The sequence below is a fragment of the Hyla sarda genome, chromosome 11 (assembly GCF_029499605.1).
Source record: "Hyla sarda isolate aHylSar1 chromosome 11, aHylSar1.hap1, whole genome shotgun sequence".
Lineage (NCBI taxonomy): Eukaryota > Metazoa > Chordata > Amphibia > Anura > Hylidae > Hyla > Hyla sarda.
The window spans coordinates 14,330,262-14,353,128 of record NC_079199.1 but is presented as its reverse complement, the minus strand read 5'-3'; the positions used below and the strand labels follow the sequence as shown (position 1 = coordinate 14,353,128).

The 22,867-nt window shown below is 39.5% G+C and overlaps 1 protein-coding gene across 7 annotated transcripts in view; it reads right to left on the bottom strand.

Annotated features, from left to right (window-relative positions):
* Positions 1-22,867, bottom strand: part of EVL (Enah/Vasp-like) — a 129,374-nt gene that overhangs the window by 49,795 nt on the left and 56,712 nt on the right. For all 7 annotated transcript variants that reach the window (XM_056546741.1, XM_056546738.1, XM_056546742.1 and 4 more), the window contains exons 2-3: positions 16,551-16,719; positions 13,662-13,839 (exon numbers count right to left, since the gene is read on the bottom strand). In XM_056546741.1, coding sequence (XP_056402716.1) covers positions 13,662-13,839; positions 16,551-16,719 — 347 coding nt within the window. The remainder of the gene's footprint in view (positions 1-13,661; positions 13,840-16,550; positions 16,720-22,867) is intronic.

The window sequence follows — 22,867 nt, the reverse complement described above, 5'->3', positions numbered from 1 at the left end:
AACGGTGTAACCAAATCCTTCACTACAGCGCAGGATGGCATCTCTGCTTAAATATTTCATCACAGATTCTATTCAAGTTTTTTTTTTTTTTTTTTTTGGGGGGGGGGGGGAGTAAAAAAAACATTATAATAAAAAAAAAACTAAAAAATGACAAATCAATAGGTAAAAAATTTAATAAATAAAATTAATGGGGGGGAGTGACATATGGAAAAAAAATAGCGTCCAAGTGATATCAGAATATCTGCCGTTTAATCGACCTTAAGGTATCGGATTCTGAAATACAGAATTTTCTGAATTAAATATTCATCACGTAACTTTTCCATCTGTCTCCCCTTCATTCTTCTTCTTTCCCGGAGCTCGTGGCCGCTCATCCTTTGGGATAATTGAATATTCTGTCTCTTCCTTTTTTATTCTATTATTATTTGATGGCCTTTTTTTTTTTTTTTATCCTGCTCACATTGCTCATCTGTTTTGTTACAATGTGTCAGCACTTTGGGATAATTAATTACTGGTACTTGGGATGTGTATAAACATTGTCATCTCTTCAGCGCAGACTCCGCCACTGTTCTAACGGGGGTCATAAATTACATTTTTGCAACAACAAAAAAAAATGAAACTTAAAAGATGAGCTTACAGAATAAAGCTACAGATACAAAAAGCAACATTCTGTATGTTCTCATGCATAAAAGAAAAGTAGATAACATAGGCCACAGTCCCTCTGTTCATTGTTTTACACTTGGGGTCTATTCACACGGGCGGAATTTCGCCTCAAATAAAAGGCCAATAGACTTCTATGGGATTCCACACTTATGAATTTCCACACCAATTCCACACAAAATCTGCACAAGCCAGAAACCACCCAAGGAAGCGGAATCTGTGTGGAAATTCTGCCCATGTGAATAGACCCTTAGGGCTCATTCACACGAGTAGATTTTCTGCTGCAGATTTGCTTCATCAGATTTTGCTGCTCATTGACTTCCGCTTGGATTCCACACCAATTCTGCACCAGTTCAGCGCAAAATCCACACAAGCGGAATTGAGGCGGAGGAGCGGAAATTCTGCCATGTGAATTGACCGTTAGGCTAGGTTCACACTGGAATTTCTGCCGGAGATCGAGCCGGCGGCACTAGGACCACGTGGACTGCATTGCCGTCCTCGTAGATGGCAATGCATTCTGAGCAGATCTCCCAAAAGATCCACCCAGAAATGCATTGCAGTCTATGGAGGCAGCAATTCAGTCTGCTCGGTCTTAGCACCGCCTACTCAATCTCCGGCAGAAATTCTGCCCAGAAATTCTGCAGTGTGAACCTAGACTTAGGGTATGTTGAGACAAGCGGATTTTCGCAACGTATTTTGCTGCGGATCCGCCACTGAAGGACCTCTGTATGCTGCCTTTACATGTGCCTGCTCGGAGCGGCAATACGCCGCTACGTGCAGACACACTGCGATGTGCGAGTCGCCGCATGCATGAGCAGTATACTCTCACATCACGTCAGCTCTCAGCCTAGCTCATTGAGCAGGGGGAGCGGCCGCGATGCGTGTGACTACACCGCGCATGCGTGGCAACTCGGACATCGTTTCAGTGTGTCTGCACATAGCAACGTATTGCCGCTCCGAGCAGGCACATGTAAAAGGCAGAATACAGAGGTCCTTCACTGGCGGATCCGCATCGAAATACGCTGTGAAAATCCACTCGTCTGAACGTACCCTTAGGGTCTATTCACATGGTAGAATTTCTGCATGCGGAAATTCTGCTTGCTAAAAATGCATAGTGTAGTGAATGGGTTTCCGTTCACAAATTCACACTTTGGAATTTGTGAAGCGGAATTTGTGAACGGAAAATCCGCTTGGAAATTTCCGCCTGAAGAATGGGGTTGCTCTTTCTTCAGGTGGAAATCCGCGCGGAACACATTGCAGTCTATTGGAGACTTCAGTGTCTGCACGGCCCTAGCACCGACTGATTCAGTCAGCGCCGGCCGCACTCGGAATCTCTGGGCGGAAATTTTCTGCCCGGAGATTACGTAGTCTGAACCTAGCCTTAGACTTCTATGGGATTCCGCTCTCCCATTCACACTTCTGAATTTCCATGAGCAGAAATTCAGAAGTGTGAATGGGAGTGCGGAATCCTATAGGAGTCTATTGGGCGTCCATTTAAAGTGGAATTCTGCTTGAGGAAATTCTGCCGTGTGAATAGACCCGTCACCACTAGGGGGCATATGTCCCTGACTGATTTCTTAATGTCCAGCATATGTCTTGTCCCTGTTGGTCAAATAGTTGTTCTTTATGAACAAATGAGTACCCTTCCTCTACACAGGTTTTGATAAATCTCCCCACAGTCCTTACTTTTTCGCCTTTGTTTACACCTGACCTATAGCCTTATGTTTAGTTGAAAACCTTTTCCCACCTTAAAATAACTTTTCATTAATCAATAATGAAGTAATCAATAATTAAATCAATGCCATTTTAGGAAATACAGCAGCTAAGTATACTTCTCTTCAGGGGAGAGTTATCAAAACATGAGTTGCCCATAGCAACCAATCAGATCGCTTCTTTCATTTTCAGGAGGCCTTTTTGAAAATGAAAGAAGCAATCTGGTTGCTATGGGCAACTCTGCAACTTTTTCTCTGTACGAGTTTTGATAAATCTCCTCCTTCATGTCTGCTTCACCAGACAAATATTCTCTTATGGAGACTGGAAAGGCTAACGGGAGCACTCAGCTTTCCTAGTCTCCTGAGGAGAATCTATATGCAGAAAAAGAAAAAAAAAAGGGGGGGGGGGGAGGACAGCACCTCGTGTATTACCCCAGGTTTATTAAGCAAACTTCCAATAACGCGTTTCGGAGGATATCCCCTCCTTCATCAGATTGGCATGATGAAGAGATTGCCAATCTGATGAAGGAGGGGATATCCTACGAAACGCGTTGTTGGAAGTTTTCTTAATAAAAATAGTGCCTCCGGGCACTTTACTCTAGACACAATTATGTTTTATACTTTGGTTTGCGAGCAGCGCCTCCATAAGGTTCTGTCCTGTTTTCCTTGTTCCTCTCTCCTGAGGAGAATATCTGTCTGGTAAAGCAGCCGTTTCATAGCTCTTCAGGAGACTGGGAAAGCTAGGTGACACGCATACTGTGTGCCACCCAGCTTTCCCTGTTTCCTGAAGCCAAACAGCGAGTGAGACGGGACCTCTCGTGTATAGGAGATAAGTTTCAGTTGCCCGGAGTTCCCCTTTAATTGAGCAGCCCAGGATGGGGGACACTTAAGCAGCAGGCGGCTGTCAGACTATCCGCAGTTCTCCAGGGAGGAAACATTCAATTTCATGTTTCTATTTTCTTCCTTCCCTCTGGCACCGAGCCGACCTGCGCTCCTCTCAAACCTGGAATTTCATGAATTTTAGACCATCAGATGGCAAAATGGAGAAAATTTACTGCACAAGGTCTGAGGGCTCCAGAGTCCAGATGACAGGGTGACAGTACCCTCAGATACCAATCTGATTGCGGCTTTTCAACACTTTGTATAGAGAGAAGTTTCCATAAGTGAGATATTTCCCCCCCTCCCCTCACAAATGCTTCCGATGACCCCCTGTCACCCTCCTCCATACATCTTATTGAGGCCCGGGCATTCCAATCCTATAACTAATATGTAGCTCCAAAACATTTTATCTTGGCTCGACCACAAGTGGAGCATTAAGCCTTCATTTAGAGGCGTCACATTCCAAAAGAAGTAACATAGCTTCCTATGGACATATGTCAGTGTTTCCCAACCAGGGGGCCTCCAGATGTTGCAAAACTACAACTCCCAGGTTTTGATAAAGTTTTTCTGTGAGTAAGCATCCGATTCTGGACATGGGTATTCTCCTTTATCATCCTGCTATTGTACCAGGTTATTTGGCTACAATGGTGTTTAATAGCATCCCTAGTAGCTGCCCCCTGATGAACCTCATTTGTGTAATAGGGAGAAACACGTTGGTTTAGGGCTTTTTTTTGTGAGAATTTATCAATGTCACATTGTTGTGACTTAAAATATATATTTCAGGTTGTATCTTTCTTCCTGGTTCCTTGTTCTGTTGCAAAACTACAACTCCCAGCATGCCTCAACGCCCTTTGGCTGTCCGGGCATGCTGGGAAATGTAGTTTTGCAACACCTGGAGGCACGCTGGTTGGGAAACACTGACATATTGGCCCTGATTTACTAAGAGTGGAGGTTTAATTCCCTACAATTTATTTTCCTACGGTATTTACTAAGGTTTCCCAACATTTTCCACTTTTCCCTACATTTTCCTTTTTTTACACATGCTCTGATCTGTCGGGATTTCCTCAGCTGAAATCCACCACATTTTATGTGTAAACCTTAGTAAATATGTTGGGTTTTTGTGAAAATGTCGGGAACACACCCCTTTTCAGTGCCCACGCCCCCTTTCCCCAACGGTCACGCCCCCTTTCCGGATTTTCTTAGCAAAACATGTCGGGTTTGCAATAGTAAATGAGGGCCATGGGATCAGGCCTCCACTTCTGTGTAATAATGTTATAGATACCAGACCAGATTAAAGTAATGGGGGCTCTGATTAAACCTCTGGAACCACAGATAAAGCATAGTCTAATACTGATGAAGAAACTAGATTTCAATTGTCCCATTAAAGGGAAGGGGGGGGGGGGGGGTCTTAATCCTGTACTTCCTGCTTAAGCAGTTGCTTAGTACTACCATTCCCAGAATGCATTTCTTTCCCTCGGCTCTTCATCACAGCCCTCTCACCCTGCCTATTCCCCTGCGAAACCACTTCTGCCGGTTCCTGCTCAGAGCTGTTAAACATCTGCTCTGGGCTGTGTGTAGCAGAGTGAGGGAGGAAGTTCTCCCCTGTATGGCTTCAGATGATGTCACGTCTGCTGGGGAACGCCCCTTCCCAGTCTGTGAATCTGACTGAGCAGAAAATACAGAGCAATATCAAGGTAGAAAACTAAAAAATAATAAAAATAAAAGGGAGGGGCTGGTTTTATCATGATGGGGCAGTGGCCTGGGAGGATTATAAAATATAACAAAATCATGAGAGGTACTTTTTAAAAGTAGAAACCAACTAGAGCAGAAATTCCTGTATTTGAGGCAAGATGGGAAGAGGAACCAGGGGCATAAGGACCGACTTGTCAAAATTAAAGGGGTATTCCGGTGGAAAACTTCTTTTTTTTAAATCAATTGGTGCCAGAAAGTTAAACAGATTTGCAAATTACTTCTATTAAAAAAAAATCGTAATCCTTCCAGTACTTTATTAGCTGCTGAATACTACAGAGGAAATTCTTTTCTTTTTGGAACACAGAGCTCTCTGCTGACATCACGAGCACATTAGCTGCTGAATACTACAGAGGAAATTCTTTTCTTTTTGGAACACAGAGCTCTCTGCTGACATCACGAGCACAGTGCTCTCTGCTGACATCTCTGTCCATTTTAGGAACTGTCCAGAGCAGCATAATGTTTTCTATGGGGATTTTCTCCTACTCTGGACAGTTCTTAAAATGGACAGAGGTGTCAGCAGAGAGCTCTGTGTTCCAAAAAGAAAATAATTTCTTCTGTAGTATTCAGCAGCCCATAAGTACTGGAAGGATTAAGATTTTTTAATAGAAGTAATTTACAAATCTGTTTAACTTTCTGGCACCAGTTAATTAAAAAAAATATTAAATAAAAGTTTTCCACTGGAGTAACCTTAATAAGCAAGCCAAAATCAGTAATAAGGTGCATAACAGGACCAAGCATACCCACCATACTTGAACGCCACCACAGAGGAAGAAGACTGACTTAAAGGGGTACTCCGGTGAAAACCTTTTTTCTTTTAAATCAACTGGTGGCAGAAAGTTAAACATATTTGTAAATTACTTCTATTAAAAAAATCTTAATCCGTCCAGTACTTATTAGCTGCTGAATGCTACAGAGGAAATTCCTTTCTTTTTGGAACACTGATGACATCACGAACACAGTGCTCTTTGCTGACATCTCTGTCCATTTTAGCAACCATGCATAGCAGGTGTATGCTAAGGGCAGCATGGTGGCTCAGTGGTTAGCACTGCTGCCTTGCCGTGCTGGGGACTAGGGTTCAAATCCCACTAAGGACAACAATACATAAAGTGTTATTGTTATTATTATAATAATGTCAGCAAAGAGCACTGTGCTCGTGATGTCATCAGAGAGCATTCCAAAAAGAAAATAATTCCCTCTGTAGTATTCAGCAGCTAATAAGTACAGGAAGGATTAAGATTTTTTAATAGAAGTAATTTACAAATATGTTTAATTTTCTGCCACCAGTTGATTTAAAAGAAGAAAGGTTTTCACCGGAGTGCCCCTTTAAAGTGCCCAAAGGCTCAATGGCCAGGTCGAAGGGAAATGGGGACAGAGGACACTCTTGATGGGTACAGGAAACACAGGGGACAGGTCGCCCAATAACACCAACATGAAGCCAGGGCCAAAACCCATATGCCCCTTGACCTTCCATAGATCCACTCGATGCTGTGAAAAGCTTTGGCATCTTACGTTAATCTCATTTCAACGTGCAAAGAAATTTACTAAGATTGAACCAGAAAATGAGAAACCTCCCGTAATAACTTTTATCCATCATTATCCCATCTTCTGGAGAGCCAACATGGTCCCTGGGGAGGTATCCGGAACCCTAGACAAAAGCAGCGCGGACAATGAAAATGCCAACCGCCAGATCCTCTTACCGAAGCCGCTCAATGGATTGTTAATTAAATAGTCTGGACAAAAAAAATAAATAGGTCTTTAGAGTCCCAGGGCGAATCCGCTGAAATCCAACGTTCTGCAAATGCGAAAACTAAAAGGAAGATTCTGTGAATTTTCACTCTTTTTTTATTTTGCAACCTCAACCGGCAGCAAATCAGAAACCGGTTGGAAAAAAAAAATAATAATAATAATGTTTTTATTGCTTTATGCCAGATTTTGCAAAGACTACAATTCCCAGCAAGCACAGATGGCCAATGGGTTGGAAGCATCTGGAGATTCTGACCTGGTCTCCAAACTGTGGCCCTCCTTGAAATGCAAAACTACAACTCCCAGCATGCCCGGACAGCCGTTGGCTGTCCGGGCATGCTGGGAGTTGTAGTTTTGCAACAGCTGGAGGAACATGGCAAAAAGTAACACAGCAAATGGTTTTGACTGGATTAAAAAAAATTATAAAAATAAAATAAATGAATCGATCTCCCTTGGTGCCTTGGTGCTTTTACCCCCCTCCCAACCTGTTTCGTAACCCCCTGATCAAGTACCAACAATGCGCTTCTTCTCCAGATGGGAAATCCCGCAAAGATAGCCTCTTAAAGGGGTTCTCCACCATAAGGGGATTTTAGTATGTACCTGGCAGACAGTAATGGACATGATTAGGAAGGATCTGAGCTTGTCTTGGGACTAAATAGCTATGTCATGAGATTACCATAACACTGTGGCTAGCTTTTTGTCAACTGCTATTTCCTGTTTGACTTTTCTTTTTTTGACTACAAATCCCACAATTCCATTTTCCTCCCTCCCACACATTAGCCAACCCACCCATTGAAACATAAATGAGCTGTAAACCTGTGGTTTTCAATCAGGTGCCTCCAGCTGTTGCATTAGTTGCAGATTGATCCCTCCACCCATTGAAGCAGACAGGCTCCCTGTCATCAGCCGACTAGTGATGTCAGGTCTCGGCCGCATTGCAAGCTGGGAAAAATCTGAGACAACAGTCATTTTGTATGCTGTTAAAAATAAATAGTGTGGTGAAAATCACAGAAGAATTGTGAGAAAACCATCACACACAGGTACAGACACTATATTAGGAACTACACTAACTTTACAGCCCCTGTAGCATAGTCAAATAAAAAAAAAAAATCCTGGAATACCCCTTTAATGCCATTGGGGAGAGGGCCAACCTCGAAGGGCCACACAATGGGGTTGCCACCATGTTACATACGCCCCACCACTCCTGCTTCCTCTTCTTCTGTTGCCTGCAGGTTATCAAGAAGAGAGGACCGACATATTACTGAAGAATCAGACTACACAGAGGGTTTGTTTGTAGTCTGTTACCATGGCGACACATAGGTCAGCACTGGAGCTGTATATACAAAATGGTAGATTTTTATTTCCTGTGTTTCAGTCGGAAATCAGTCAATTCTAGTCATCGGTCAGGGTCTAAACAAGTCTTCAAGCTGTTGCAAAAATACAACTCCCAGCATGCTCGGAGCTGTAGTTTTGCAACAGCTGGAGGCACCCTGGTCGGGAAACACTGACTGATACTAAGGGACCCACCAAGAAATCTGAGTTATCCAGGATTAGAAAACAAAGTTGATTTCTCAGGTTGCATGTGCGACTGCAGCTCAGTTCCAGGAGCTAAGTGTAATTCTCCATTCCTCCTGTGGGGGTGCTGCAGGGAAACAAAACACTTATTGCCAGGTTTCCCTACAGCAGTGTTTCCCAATCAGTGTGCCTCCAGCTGTTGTAAAACTACAACTCCCAGCTTACCCAGACAGCCTTAAGCTGTCTGTGCATACTGATAACTTTACTGCAGCACTCCCACAGGTGGAATGAAGAATTACAGTCTTTTTTTAATTTAATTTAAAGCGACAGGTACAGTTTAACGTTTCATTCCTGACGTGCTGGATTGCGTTCGAATTGCACAAAGTAAAATTATAACTGTATCCTCTAAAATATCCCATGTCGTCTGAGACTTTCTCTGTGGAGTAGGGTTGAGAATTTCCCCCTTTTTTTTTTTTTCGTTACGCCCGCAGTGAAATGGGGGATTCTCTTCTAGAGTTCCACTGCTCTAAAAACAACCATCTATTTCTGTTTTACAGCACTTATTGGGACATATTTTTAGCGCTTGCTTACGCCTCAGCACTCTGGTGGAGCAGAACACCTCAGACCGCGTTTAATCAAAAACTTCATTTCATGTCTATTATGTAACAATTACGAAGCGTTGCTCTCTATGGATCGCCGACAGCGCACGGGAGTCACTCCTAGGGTTAAAGAGACACAGTATGTGCTGTAGAGTGGTATGAACGGCGTCATTCAGAGTCTCTACTGCAGTGTTTCCCTACCAGGGTGTCTCCAGCTGTTGCAAAACTACAACTTCCAGCATGCCCGGACAGCCGTTGGCTGTCCGGGCATGCTGGGAGTTGTAGTTTTGCAACAGCTGGAGGCATCCTGGTTGGGAAACACTGCCATACGGTGTTATATATATCCGAGGTGGCATGGAACCATAATGCACCTGTGTACATAAGGCCTTAACCATGTAAACTATTACATGTCCATTTCTCAGAGAACACATTTCTTATTATCACAGTCGTCTAGTACAAATGTATAAGAACACTGAAGAAGAACAGAACTGCTGACTTCTAAAAAAAAACAGCTCCACACCTGTCCACAGGCTGTGTGTGGTAATGCAGCTAAGTCCTATTCACATAAATGGAGCCCAGCTGCAATACGACAATCAACCTGAAGATAAAGTGTGGCACTGTTCTTGAAAAAAAAAAAATAATAATAATTTATCTTTATATTAATGATTATACATATTTATTGCTATTACTAAGCATATTTATTACTATTATTGTTATACACATTTATTGCTATTATTATACACATTTATTGCTATTATTAAACATATTTATTGCTATTATACTTATACACATTTACTGTTGTTGTTATTATTATTATTATTGCTATTATTATACATATTTATTGACTTATACACATTTACTGTTATTATTATTATTATTGTTATTATTATTATACATATTTATTGCTATTATTGTTATACATATTTATTGCCATTATACTTATACACATTTACTGTTATTATTATTATTGTTATTATTATTATACATATTTATTGCTATTATTGTTATACATATTTATTGCTATTATACTTATACACATTTACTGTTATTATTATTATTATACATATTTATTGCTATTATTGTTATACATATTTATTGCTATTATACTTATACACATTTACTGTTATTATTATTATACATATTTATTGCTATTATTGTTATACATATTTATTGCTATTATACTTATACACATTTACTGTGATTATTATTATTATTGCTATTATTATACATATTTATTGCTATTATTGTTATACATATTTATTGCTATTATACTTAGACACATTTACTGTGATTATTATTATTATTGTTATTATTATTATACATATTTATTGCTATTATTGTTATACATATTTAATGCTATTATTATTTTACATATCTATTGCTATTATTGTTATACACATTTATTGCTATCATACATATTTATTGTAATTATTATTTTACACATTTATTGCTATTATTATAATACATATTTATTGCTATTATTATACATATTTATTATTATACATAATTAAAGAAGTATCTTGGAAGAAAACTTATCCCTAGGATAGGGGATAAGTTTTAGATTGCGGGGGGTCTGACTGCTGGGGAACAACTCAACTTCAGCAGCTCATACGTACTGAAAGGATTGAGTTTTTAATAGAAGTAATTTACAAATCTGTTTAACTTTCTGGAGCCAGGTTTTTTCCTGGATAACCCCTTTAAGGGGGTTAACCAGTACTACATAAACGTAGCTGCTATCCTCCAGAAACAGTGCCACTCTTGTCCTCAGGTTGTATGTGGTATTGCAACTGCATTAGAGAGTTAGGGTGAATAATACTCACAGGTCAGGTTGATAGTGGCCAAGGTGATCTGTTTGGGCAGATGTTCCCGATCCCTGCGGCCTGACATATTAAATGACGTGAATTATCAGCCAGACCGCGCTGGGCGGTCATCGAAACAGGACAGGACCAATAATAAATCCTAAATGACTCATCCGGGACAAAGTTCTTCCCGCTCTCCGATCCCATGTCATATTCTGGCAAATTGAAGAATTTCCATGTATACAACATGGAGAGACGGGCAGAAAACATCCATTGAAAACAAGCCAAGAAATCAAGACCCCCAAAAGACTCCCAGGGATATTTTGGACAGAAAGTCGTCCAATCAGGGCATAGGTGACAGGAAAAGCGAACGGGAGTCCAGCTAGACCATATATGTATCCAAATAGGCTGAAACAGGAGCCGCCTGTCCACGGGCAGAGACTGCCTCCCCATAGCATCACATGTCAGAGGAGAAGACACAAGAGGAAGAGGGGTCTCACCAGATTTATGGAGATATATGGGGGGGGGGGGGAGATGCACGGTAACACAAATAAATGATGTACATGTGTGTATTTGCATCCTTTGTACACTCTTTTATTTATTTATTTATTATTTTTTTTTACTATTTTTATATTATTTATTTTATGTATTTATTTGTTAATTTATTCATTTATTTATTTTTGAAGTTTGTGATTTTATTTTAATTTTTTTGCAAATATTCCTTTGCTAATTTTTTGTACTTTTTTTTATATATTGAATACTTTTTTTTATATTGTTGTTGGGTAAATTTTTATATATATATATTTTATTTTTATTTTTTTTTATTTATTGTTTTCATGATTCACTTTATGTATTTAATAATTATTTATTTATTTGTGTACCTTTTACTATTTTTTATATATTGAATACTTTTTTTATTATTATTATTATTATTATTGTTGTTGGGTACATTTTTTTTTATATTTTATTTATTGTTTTCATGATTAATTTTATGTATTTATTTATTTATTTTTGAAGTTTAATTGTGATATTTATTTTTTTTGCAAATTTTCCTTTGCTTATTTTTTGTATGTTTTACAATTTTTTTCATTTTGAATACATTTCTGTAATTATTGTTGTTGGGTACATTTTTTATTTTTTATATTTTAGTTATTGTTTTCATGATTAATTTTCTGTGTTTATTTATTAATTACCGGTAATTAATTTTTTTAATTTGCTAATTTCTTCTTATATCGAATCCTTTTTTTTTTATTATTATTGTTGTTGGGTTAATTTATTGTTTTCATGATTCATCTTTAAAAAAATATTTTGTTTTTCAGAATCATTTTTTATTTTAAACCCGCATATAGAATAAGCCAGGTAAAAGGAATTAAGACACATAAATGATGTATATATCTGCATTTGTCTCCTTTTGTACACATTTCACATTTTATTCTTTAACTTTTTTTTTTTGTTTTATTGTGATTTTTGTTTATTTTTTGCAATTTTTCCTTTGCTTATTTTCTGTACGTTTTACTATTTTATACACTTTATTTATTATAGTTGGGGAAATTTGTTTACATTTTATTTATTGGTTTTATGATAAATTTTTTAAAATATTTTATTGTTTTTTTTTTTTTAGATTTTTTTTAAACCTGCATATAGAAAAAGGTATTAATACAAATATATGCAGTTGTCTCCTGTAGATTTTTTTTTACTATCTTATGTATTTCATTCTTTTTGTTTGTTTATTTTTTTTGCAGTTTTATTGCAATTTTCTTTTTTTGTGATTTATTCCTTTATTGCAGATTTTACTATTTTATATTTTTAATTCTTTTTGTTTGTTGCTGGGTTAATTTTTGTATATTTTATTTACTGTTTTTAGGATTCATTTTTACATATTTTTTTTTATTGTTTTCTGATTCATATTTTTAAACCTATATATAGAAAAAGGAAATAAGACATTCCTATACAGTCCATACCTAAATCAGTACACAGCTATTACAGGAATATTGCTAATTATATTGTTCCATTAGGATTAAAACTATAGTACAAAGTTACTGTAGGAGTTGACCGGATTCATGTATTGCTATAATATCTGAAAAAGGTAAATTAGGAACTGCGGTATGTTCATGCAATGTTTTTTTTTTTTGGAGCGTGTTATGGCGTATATTACATGCCACAATATACAACAGAAACACATCAAAAGCACATGGATTATACAGATAACGATATAAGGAACCGGGAAGAATGATACAACATGGAATATGTCCTAGGTTACAACAAGGTGATTCATTCTCATAAAAAATAAACATCCTATCCCGACATGTTTTTCCTCACCCTTCCAAAAAAGGGGATTCCTCAGGGGTCAGCCATGGGGCATACACAGTTTTCAGACATTAAGGTTATGTTCACACGCCAGAATGTCTGCATGAATTTATAGCCAATACACTTCAATGGGATTCCGCTGTCCCATTCGCACAGCAGAATTTCTGCTGCAGGAATCCCATTGAAGTGTATTGGCTTATAAATTCAGTGAAGAAATTCTGCCGTGTCAAATGGTTTTGATAAAGGTTTTTCTGTGAATAAGCATCCGATTCTGGACATGGGTATTCTCCTTTATCAACCTGCTATTGTACCAAGTTATATGACTACAATGGTGTTTAATAGCATCCCAGGCTGCCCCCTGATGAACCTCATCTGTGTAATAGGAAGAAACACGTCGGTATAGCGCGTTTTTTTGTGAGAATTGATCAATGTCACATTGTTGTGACTTAAAATATATATTTCAGGTTGTATCTTTCTTCCTGGCTCCTTGTTCTGTTGCAAAACTACAACTCCCAGCATGCCCGGACAGCCTTCGGTCTAGACAATCCTCTGTAAGCCAAATTTGTTGGTATTGTTACTATGTATTACTGCAGATTAAATGTAACAGTCAGGATTCCAGCGATTGTGTAGACAGGATACAATTGTAATGAAAAACTGCACAACACGAACCAGCATGATAGCGTTTATAGCGTTTTTACCTCCATCTTGTGAGTTCATGATATTGAGCGCGAACAGCATGGCATTGGAGAAAGCGGTGGCCTCTTCTTTGCTTGCAAAGTTCAAGCCGTACACCTGCCGGGCGTCCCTCCATTGGTGAAAGGTTGGCGTGGCCTGGTTGTATTTCAGACCTTTCACAAGTGAATAGTTTATGACTACCTGAAAAGGAAGAAAGGTGATATTACACAATGGAAGCTGCCGATCCCCATCGAAAGTTACAGAATAAAAAGACTGGGACTTAGTTAATGAGAGAGGGGTGAAAAGAGAGGATCGGCAAAACAAGGCTGCTTTTTACCGCAACAGCGCCACACTTGTGCATGGGTCGCATCTGGTACTGCAACTTGGCAAATAACAGTGCTATGTTAAAGGGGTACTCCGGTGGAAATTTATTTTTTTAAATCAACGGGTGCCAGAAAGTGAAACATATTTGTAAATGACTTTTATTGAAAAATCTTAATCCTTCCAGTACTTATCAGCTGCTGTATGCTCCAGAGAAAGTTGTGTAGTTCTTTTCTATGTGACCACAATGCTCTATGCTGCCACCTCTGTCCATGTCAGGAACTGTCCAGAGTAGGAGCAAATCCCCATAGCAAACCTCTCCTGCTCTGGACAGTTCCTGACATGGACAGAGGTGTCAGCAGAGAGCACCGTGGTCAGATAGAAAGGAAATTAAAAAATAAAAGAACTTCCTGTGGATCATAACAGCAGCTGATAAGTACTGGAAGGATTAAGATTAAAAAAATCTATTAAAAAATAGAAGTCATTTACAAATATGTTTAACTTTCTGGCACCAGTTGACTTAAAAACAAAATGTTTTCCAATGGAGTACCCCTTTAAGGAGCTGAGTAGATTGTAGTCCACAGATAACATTATACACATGAATATATATAAACAGGAAACACATAACCACTAATGGAGAAGTGAGCAGAATGAAGAGGCTGCGGAGACTTCCCATAAATGTGATTACACAGCAGCGCTCCACATTCTCTAATCGTCTAATATCATGGTAATCATACACATCATACATAGAGGTAGTACCCCTTTTGTCATGCCTGAAGAAGACACCGGTCCGGTTTCGTAATGCGTAGCATTCTTTAATAAAATAAGTTTTTATCATCACCCCTGGATCACCTAACTGGCAGCGCCTATTATCCTCCGTGGAGTTTGGGGTGGTATTAGATATCCTATTAGGTCAGTGTTAGGTCCCACCTACTGTGCCTCCAGCTGTTGCAAAACTACAACTCCCAACATATTTTGGTAGCTAAACTTTCTATAATAAATATTTATAGGATCAGATATTGGTCAGTGTCTGGAGGCTGCAGTGTAAAGCATTGTGTTTCATTGTGGGCTGTTACCTCTCGGGTGTCTTGTTTATGTGCATTGAGACGGTGACTTCTATGGGGGGGGGGGGGGGGCAGATTCCTAACCAGGGTACCTCCAGCTGTTGCAAAATTACAACTCCCATGCCCATTGAAGTCTTGGCAGACCCCCATTTGTTATCCTATTACAGTGTTTTTTCAACCAGTGTGCCTCCAGCTGTTGCAAAACTACAACTACTAGCATGACTGGGCATGCTGGGAGTTGTAGTTTTGCAACAGCTGTAGCTCCCTGGATAGCAAACACTGTATTAGGTACTAAAGATGGGGTTTTCTCTGCACATGAACCCCCCATGATGAGCCAGCCATGTTTTATATCATCGTGGCCCTCCAGCTGTTGCAAAACTACAACTCCCAGCATGCCAAAGGGCATGCTGGGAGTTGTAGTTTTGCAACAACTGGAAGGAGTTGAAGCATTGCACAGGTTTGGGAAATAATGTATCACTTGAACCATATGACAATAATAATAATTATAATAATAGTAATAATAATAATAGTAGTAAAATAATAATAATAGTAATGTTGTTGTTATTATTATTACTAGTATTTTTATTATTATTATTAATATTATTACTATTATTATTAGTAGTAGTAATAGTAAAAATAATAATCATAATAATAATAGTAAAAATAATAATAATAATCATAATAATAATAGTAAAAATAATAATAATTATGATTCTTTATTTATACAGCGCACACAGATTCCGCAGCGCTGTACCCTCAGTTTCATCTTTCTAAACATTCTCTGCCTTTGTTCATATCACTGATTGCCAAATTGTGGCCCTCCAGCTGTTGCACAACTACAACTCCCTGCATGCCAATGGACATGCTGGGAATTGTAGTTTGGCAACAGCTGGAAGGTGACAAGTTGCAGGCTGCCAAGACATGCTGGGAGTTGTAGCATTGCACAGGTTCGGGAAATAATGTATCACTTGAACCATATGACAATAGTAATAATAATAGTAGTAAAATAATAATAATAGTAATGTCATTATTATTATTACTAGTATTATTTTTACTATTATTATTACTAAAATTATTACTATTATTATTACTATATTATTAGTAGTAATAATAATAGTAAAAATGTTATTAATCATAAAAATAATAATAATCATAATAATAATAATAGTAGTAAAAATAATCATCATAATAATATTAATAATAATATTAATAATAACAATAATGGTAATAATAATAATAATAGTAAAAATCATAATAATCATAATAATATTCATAATAATAATATGGTAATAATAATAAAAATAATAGTAAAAATAATAATAATAATAATGGTAATAATAATAGTAAAAATCATAATAATATTCATAATAATAATAATAATAATAAAAATAATAGAAAAAATAATAATTATGATTCTTTATTTATATAGCGCACACAGATTCCGCAGCGCTGTACCCTCAGTTTCATCTTTCTAAACATTCTCTGCCTTTGTTCTCAGGCGGCCATATTTTTTCGGACTGTACGTACTTGCTGATCCTGAAGTTTCACTCCGACTACTCTGAAGGTGTTGTTGGCAGTATTATGGTAAATGTTGATCCGGCTGAAGCCCTGCTGCCCCGGTTTGATTGGCACCCATTTCTTGCTGGTGTCATCGTAGATCATGACAGAAGCGCGAGCCTGGCAGATACTCTGTTCACTGAAAACGGAAGAGAGAGAACGGGGTTAATTATTGTTTCATTGTAGGCGACAATAGAAATCCAAAGTCTGGAACATGGAGAACGCAAAACCCCTTTCCCCCACAACCCAAATCGAACTCATGGGCTTGGCCACCATTCACACAATGAGATGCGGCCATTAAGGACAAAGCCAAAACAAAGCTCACCCAGCTCTCCCAGACACCCGAAGGGCAAATCTGCCTCACTGTGTAGTAATCTAGGTGCATTACTAAATACAGGTGCATTGGCAAGGGGTGCCAATATAACACCCATAGGCTTATCACCCAGCTTTCCCAGACTCATGAATGACAAGTATCTCTGCTTAGGACAATGTTCTCTGCTTACGCCAGTGTTTTCCAACCAGGGTCCCTTTAGCTGTTACAAAACTACAACCCCCAGCATGCCCAGACAGCCTAAAGCTATACGGGCATGCTGGGAGTTGTAGTTTTGCAACAGCTGGAGGCACGCTGGTTGGGAAAACCCAAAGCGAACTCATAGGCTTGGCCACCATTCACACAACGAGATGCGGCCATTGCTTTGCAGCTTGATAAAAGGTAACAGAGAATAAAGTAAACGTTATTGTTTATATTTAAGGATTGAAAAACCCAAACACAGCTCACCCAGCTTTTTCAGACACCCAAAGGACAAATCTGCCTCATTGTGTAGCAATATAGGAGCATGATTAAATGACTAGGCCGTCTTCTGGGAAAAGCTGGGTAACAAACAGTAGCCATATTAGTTGTCACCCAACTTCCCCATATACCTGAAAGGCAAATGTGCCCTCCTTTTATAGTAATTTAAAGTGCATAAAATGTATGGCTGTATAACCAGGCAACCTAACCACTCAGGAGCCTGGGAAAACTGGGTAAGAAGCGGCAGACGTATATAGTTATCACTCAACTTTACCAGGAACATAAAAAACTTGAATCAACCATTATATCAGTTTCTGGGGGGGGGGGGGGCGGGGAGGTGCCAAAATAACACCAATTGCTTTGTCACCCAGCTTTCCCAGACACGTGAAGTATTTCTGCTTATACCAGTGTTTCCCAACTTGAGTCTCTTTAGCTGTTACGAAACTACAACTCCCAGCATGCCCAGACAGCCTTCGGCTGTCTGGGCATGCTGGGAGCTGTAGTTTTGCAACAGCTGGAGTCACTCTGGTTGGGAAACACTGATAACTGGTCCAAAGGCTTTCTGGGCATGCTGGGAGTTGTAGTTTTGCAACAGCTGGAGGAACCCTGTTTGGGAAACACTGTGATATCTAATCCAAAGGCTTTCTGGGCATGCTGGGAGTTGTAGTTTTGCAACAGCTGGAGGCACCCTGGTTGGGAAACACTGTGATATCTGGTCCAAAGACTGTCTGGGCATGCTGGGAGTTGTAGTTTTGCAACAGCTGGAGGAACCTTGGTTGGAGAACAATATATCAGGCTCAGAGTCTGATACAATTGAATCCAATCTAGACATTCTTCAGAAAGCTCCAATGTATCAAATTCTAGACTGCGTAACAATGTAACAAAACCGCAGCTCAGTTCCACCAGTGGCAGCAAAGGACTGCGGAGGGTCTCAGCTGGTCCAAAGAGGGGGCACATGTCTTACCTCCAGTTCATCCTGTCTGGTTTTGGCACCATGAAAGGAATACAGGGCAACTGCACAGTACAACTTCCCAATTCATGCATTTTGGACCAGTTTGTCATTATCTTTCTTTATCCAGTATGTGGGGTAATTGCACAGTACCACTTCTGCATTTTGGACTAACTCATCATTATCTCTCCTTACTCAGTATGTCGGGCGACTTTTTTACTTTTCGTATTCAGGATTGGTTTATCAAAACTTTGTATGCAGGAGAACTGCACAGTATAACTTCCCAATTTCTGCATTTTGGACCAAGCTATCATTATCCGTTCTCATTTGGTACGTTTGCCGATCGCACAGCACTACTTCACACCTTCTGCATTGAGCATTGATTTCTCATAACGCTGTATATGGTGAACCACTGCACAGTATAACTTCCCATTTTCTGCCTTCTGGACAATTCTATCATTCTCTGTCATGTATATGGGGAACTACACAGTACCACACCACACATCAAATCATTCTGTTTGCAGGACAACTGCACAGCATAACTTCCCACAACCTGCATTTTGGACTAATTTATCATTATCTCCCCTTATTCGGTATGTAGGGCGATTGCACAGTACCACTTCTCACTTTCTGCATTCAGGATCGGTTTATCATAATTCTGTAGGCAGGATGGTTGCACAGTATAACTTCCCAAGTTCTGCATGTTGAACCCATAGATCATTACCTGCCCGAATTTACTATGTAGGGGGATTGCACAGCACCATTTCACCCTTTCTGAATTCACATCAATTGATCAGTTCTTGAATGCAGAATTGCACAGTACTACTTCTCAGACAGAAATAGCTAGTGTAGTATTGATGCACAGTAATACTTCCCATTTTCTATAGGCCAACTATAGCTACCAATGCATAAAGGACAATTGCACAGAACCCTAAATAAGGCCACAGTAGAGGGGGACCACAACGCTCTATGTAACCTCACACTGTCTCCAGAACTTTTTTGTTCACAAGGCAATAGCGCCCTCTACTGACCAGAGTTAATGTTGAATGTTTTCTTATGTCACAGTCTCTATAAAGTTTCTAAAGTATATATCATAGTAGTGTTTCCCAACGGCTGTCCGGGCATGCTGGGAGTTGTAGTTTTGCAACAGCTGGAGGCGCCCTGGTTGGGAAACACGGCCTTACACGAACTAAGGACAAAAGTGGTTCTGTTTTTGAAATATAGGGGATACTGGGAGTTGTAATATATTGATGCATACACACCCTATTGAAATGGACACTGAACGGGACACTACAACATCCCACACTTTCCCACATAAGATATAACAAACTATGTATATATCTGCTTTATAGACCCCCAAGATATCTGCCCCCCCCCCCATAGAAGTCACCAGCTCAACGCAAATAAACAGGACACACGAGAGGCCACAGCCCACAAACACATTGCTTTACACTGCAGCCTCCTGACACTATTTATTGCTGTTTTTTATTTTATTTTCTATTTCTTTTAAAGGGGTACTCTAGCAGAAAACTTTTTTTTTTTTAGATTTTATAATCAACTGGAGGCAGAAAGTTAAACAGATTTGTACATTACTTCTATTAAAAAAATCTTAATCCTTCCAGTACTTATTAGCTGCTGAATACTACAGAGGAAATTATTTTCCTTTTTGGAACACAGCGCTCTCTGCTGACATCATGACCACAGTGCTCTCTGTTGACACCTCTGTCCATTTTAAGAACTGTCCAGAGTAGGAGAAAATCCCCCATATAAAACATTATGCTGCTCTGGACAGTTCCTAAAATGGACAGAGGGGTCAGCAGAGAGCACTGTGGTCATGATGTCAGCAGAGAGCACTGTGGTCATGATGTCAGCAGAGAGCTCTGTGTTCCAAAAATAAAATAATTTCCTCTGTAGTATTCAGCAGCTAATAAGTACTGGACGGATAAAGATTTTTTAATAGAAGTAATTTACAAATCTGTTTAACTTTCTGGCACCAGTTGATTTAAAAAAAAAAAAAAAAAGTTTTCCACCGGAGTACCCCTTTAACATCAGCTACAATAAATAGTACATCATCATATGATTACAAACCATATCACACATATAAATAAATATAAATAAATCCCCCAACTCCCCCTATTGCTGCTTATTATAGAAATGTCAGTTCCCCAAATATTTCCGGGCTCGGGGTGGGGGGCGGGGGTTGTGTTTCATCACATCCAGCTCGATTCTGTTTATTTCAATGAAGGCCGCTGTTTTTGAAAGGCAGGGCATGCTGGGAGTTGTAGTATATTGCCGCATACACATCCTATTGAAATGGACACTGAACGGGACCTTCATGGGGACACCTCTTGGCTCGATACTACAACATCCTGCACTTTCCCACATAAGATATAACGTATGTACAATTGCTTTATAGACCCCCAAAATATCTCCCCCCCCCCCCCCATAGAAGTCACACGCTCAATGCAAAAAGGACACACGAGAGGCCACAGCCCACAAACACATTGCTTTACACTGCAGCCTCCTGACACTGACCAATATCTGCCCCCATAACTATTTATTGCTGCTTATTATAGAAACGTCAGTTCTCAAAATATTTCCGGGCTCGGGGGATGGGGGGGGGGGTGGATTTCATCACATCCTGCTCAATTCTGTTTATTTCAATGAAGAAGAAAAAATAAAATAAAGAAAAAATAAAAAAAAACTTCCTGCTTCTGAACCTGCTAAAATGACACGTTTCTTTCCCACTGGTGCTTGGCTCTATTTTGGTGGTGACTACTCTTTTTGCTCATAGACTTCTATGTACTTTACACCTCCGATTAACTCCTACGTGGCCGGGTAATGTGATGTGTTCAAGTCATCTCTCAGACCGTGCCAGGGGCCTAAATATCCGTGACCCGCTCCAGGCCAGACCACAGTCTCCAGTCTATTTCCAGAAGGTTCAGCCTAGACTCCTGTCTATTTCCAGAATTTTCTCTCCCCGACTTGTTTTCTTCTATAAAAATCAGGAGAGCCACGTTAAAGGGGTACTCCACTGGAAAACTTTGTTTTATTTATTTTTTAAATAAACTGGCGCCAGAAAGTTAAACAGATTTGTAAATGACTTCTATTAAAAAAAATCTTAATCCTTCCAGTACTTATCAGCAGCTGTATGGTTCAGAGGAAGTTCTTTTCTTTCTGCATTTCCTTTCTGTCTGACCACAACAGTGCTCTCTGCTGACACCTCTGTCCATTTTTGGAACTGTCCAGAGCAGGATAGGTTTGCTATGGGGATTTTGTCCTACTCTGGACAGTTCCTAAAATGGACAGAGCTGTCAGCAGAGAGCACTGTGGTCAGACAGAAAGGAAATTCAAAAAGAAAGAGAAAATAGCAGCTAATAAGCACTGGAAGGATTAAGATTTTTTAATAGAAGTAATTTACTAATATGTTTAACTTTCTGGCACCAGCTGAACTGAGTTGCAATACCAAAGACAAACTTAAGATAAGAGTGGCGCTGTTTTTGGCAATTCTGGATAACATTCTTTTAGCCCAGTGTTTCCCAACCAGAGTGCCTCCAGCTGTTGCAAAACTACAACTCCCAGCATGCCCGCACACCTTTTTTATGTTAAACAAAATATAAGGTATGTATTCCTGAACATGTTTATAGTCTTACCAGTCTGGACAGTTATACGTGTTCCTGGGAAATCTACGTGACATCCAACATGGCTCCCGAAAGGGCTGTCACCCAGCTTTCCCAGACACCTAAAGGGGCAAATCTGCCTCAGTGTGTAGTTATCTATGTGCATTGCTAAATAACAAGGCAGGCTAACCATTCCAGAGTCTGGGAAAGATAGGTAACAAGCAGTAAGCATATTGGTTGTCACCCAACTTTTCCATATGCCTGAAAGGAAAATGCGCCTCTTTTTATAGTAATCTAAGTGCAGGGAATGTATTGCTGTATAACCATGCAACCTTATCCCTCAGGAAACTGGGTAAGAAGCGGCAGCCATATTGTTTTTCACCCAACTTTATTTGGACCATGAAAAACTGAATTTAATAATTATATCAGTTGCTGGGAAAAACTCTATAGGGTTGTCACCCAACTTTCCCAGACTCCTGAATAACAAGTATCTCTGGTTAGGTCATTGTTTTCCAACCAGGGTGGCTACAGCTGTTGCAAAACTACAACTCCCAGCATGCCCGGACAGCCTTTGGCTGTCCGGGCATGCTGGAAGTTGTAGTTTTGCAACAGCTGGAGCCACTCTGGTTGGGAAATACTGGCTTTTGCCCTACTTACACAATATCCCATATCTATGGGAATGCTGGGTAACCAAGCTGCCATGGTGGCCGCATTGCCACCCAGCTTTCCCGATCACAGAACGTCATGTGACTCACCGCCGCCCTCTGCTGAGAGAATATCCTTAAAGAACACGAATAAGATGAAGTCACTGGATGGCTCGCAGCCTACATGGAACAGTAGTCAGGGAAATATACTGGCGAGGCGGCAGATGCTACCGAATCGCTGTAACTTGGCACGAGTCAGGACCCGTATTAGATTCCGAAAAAGA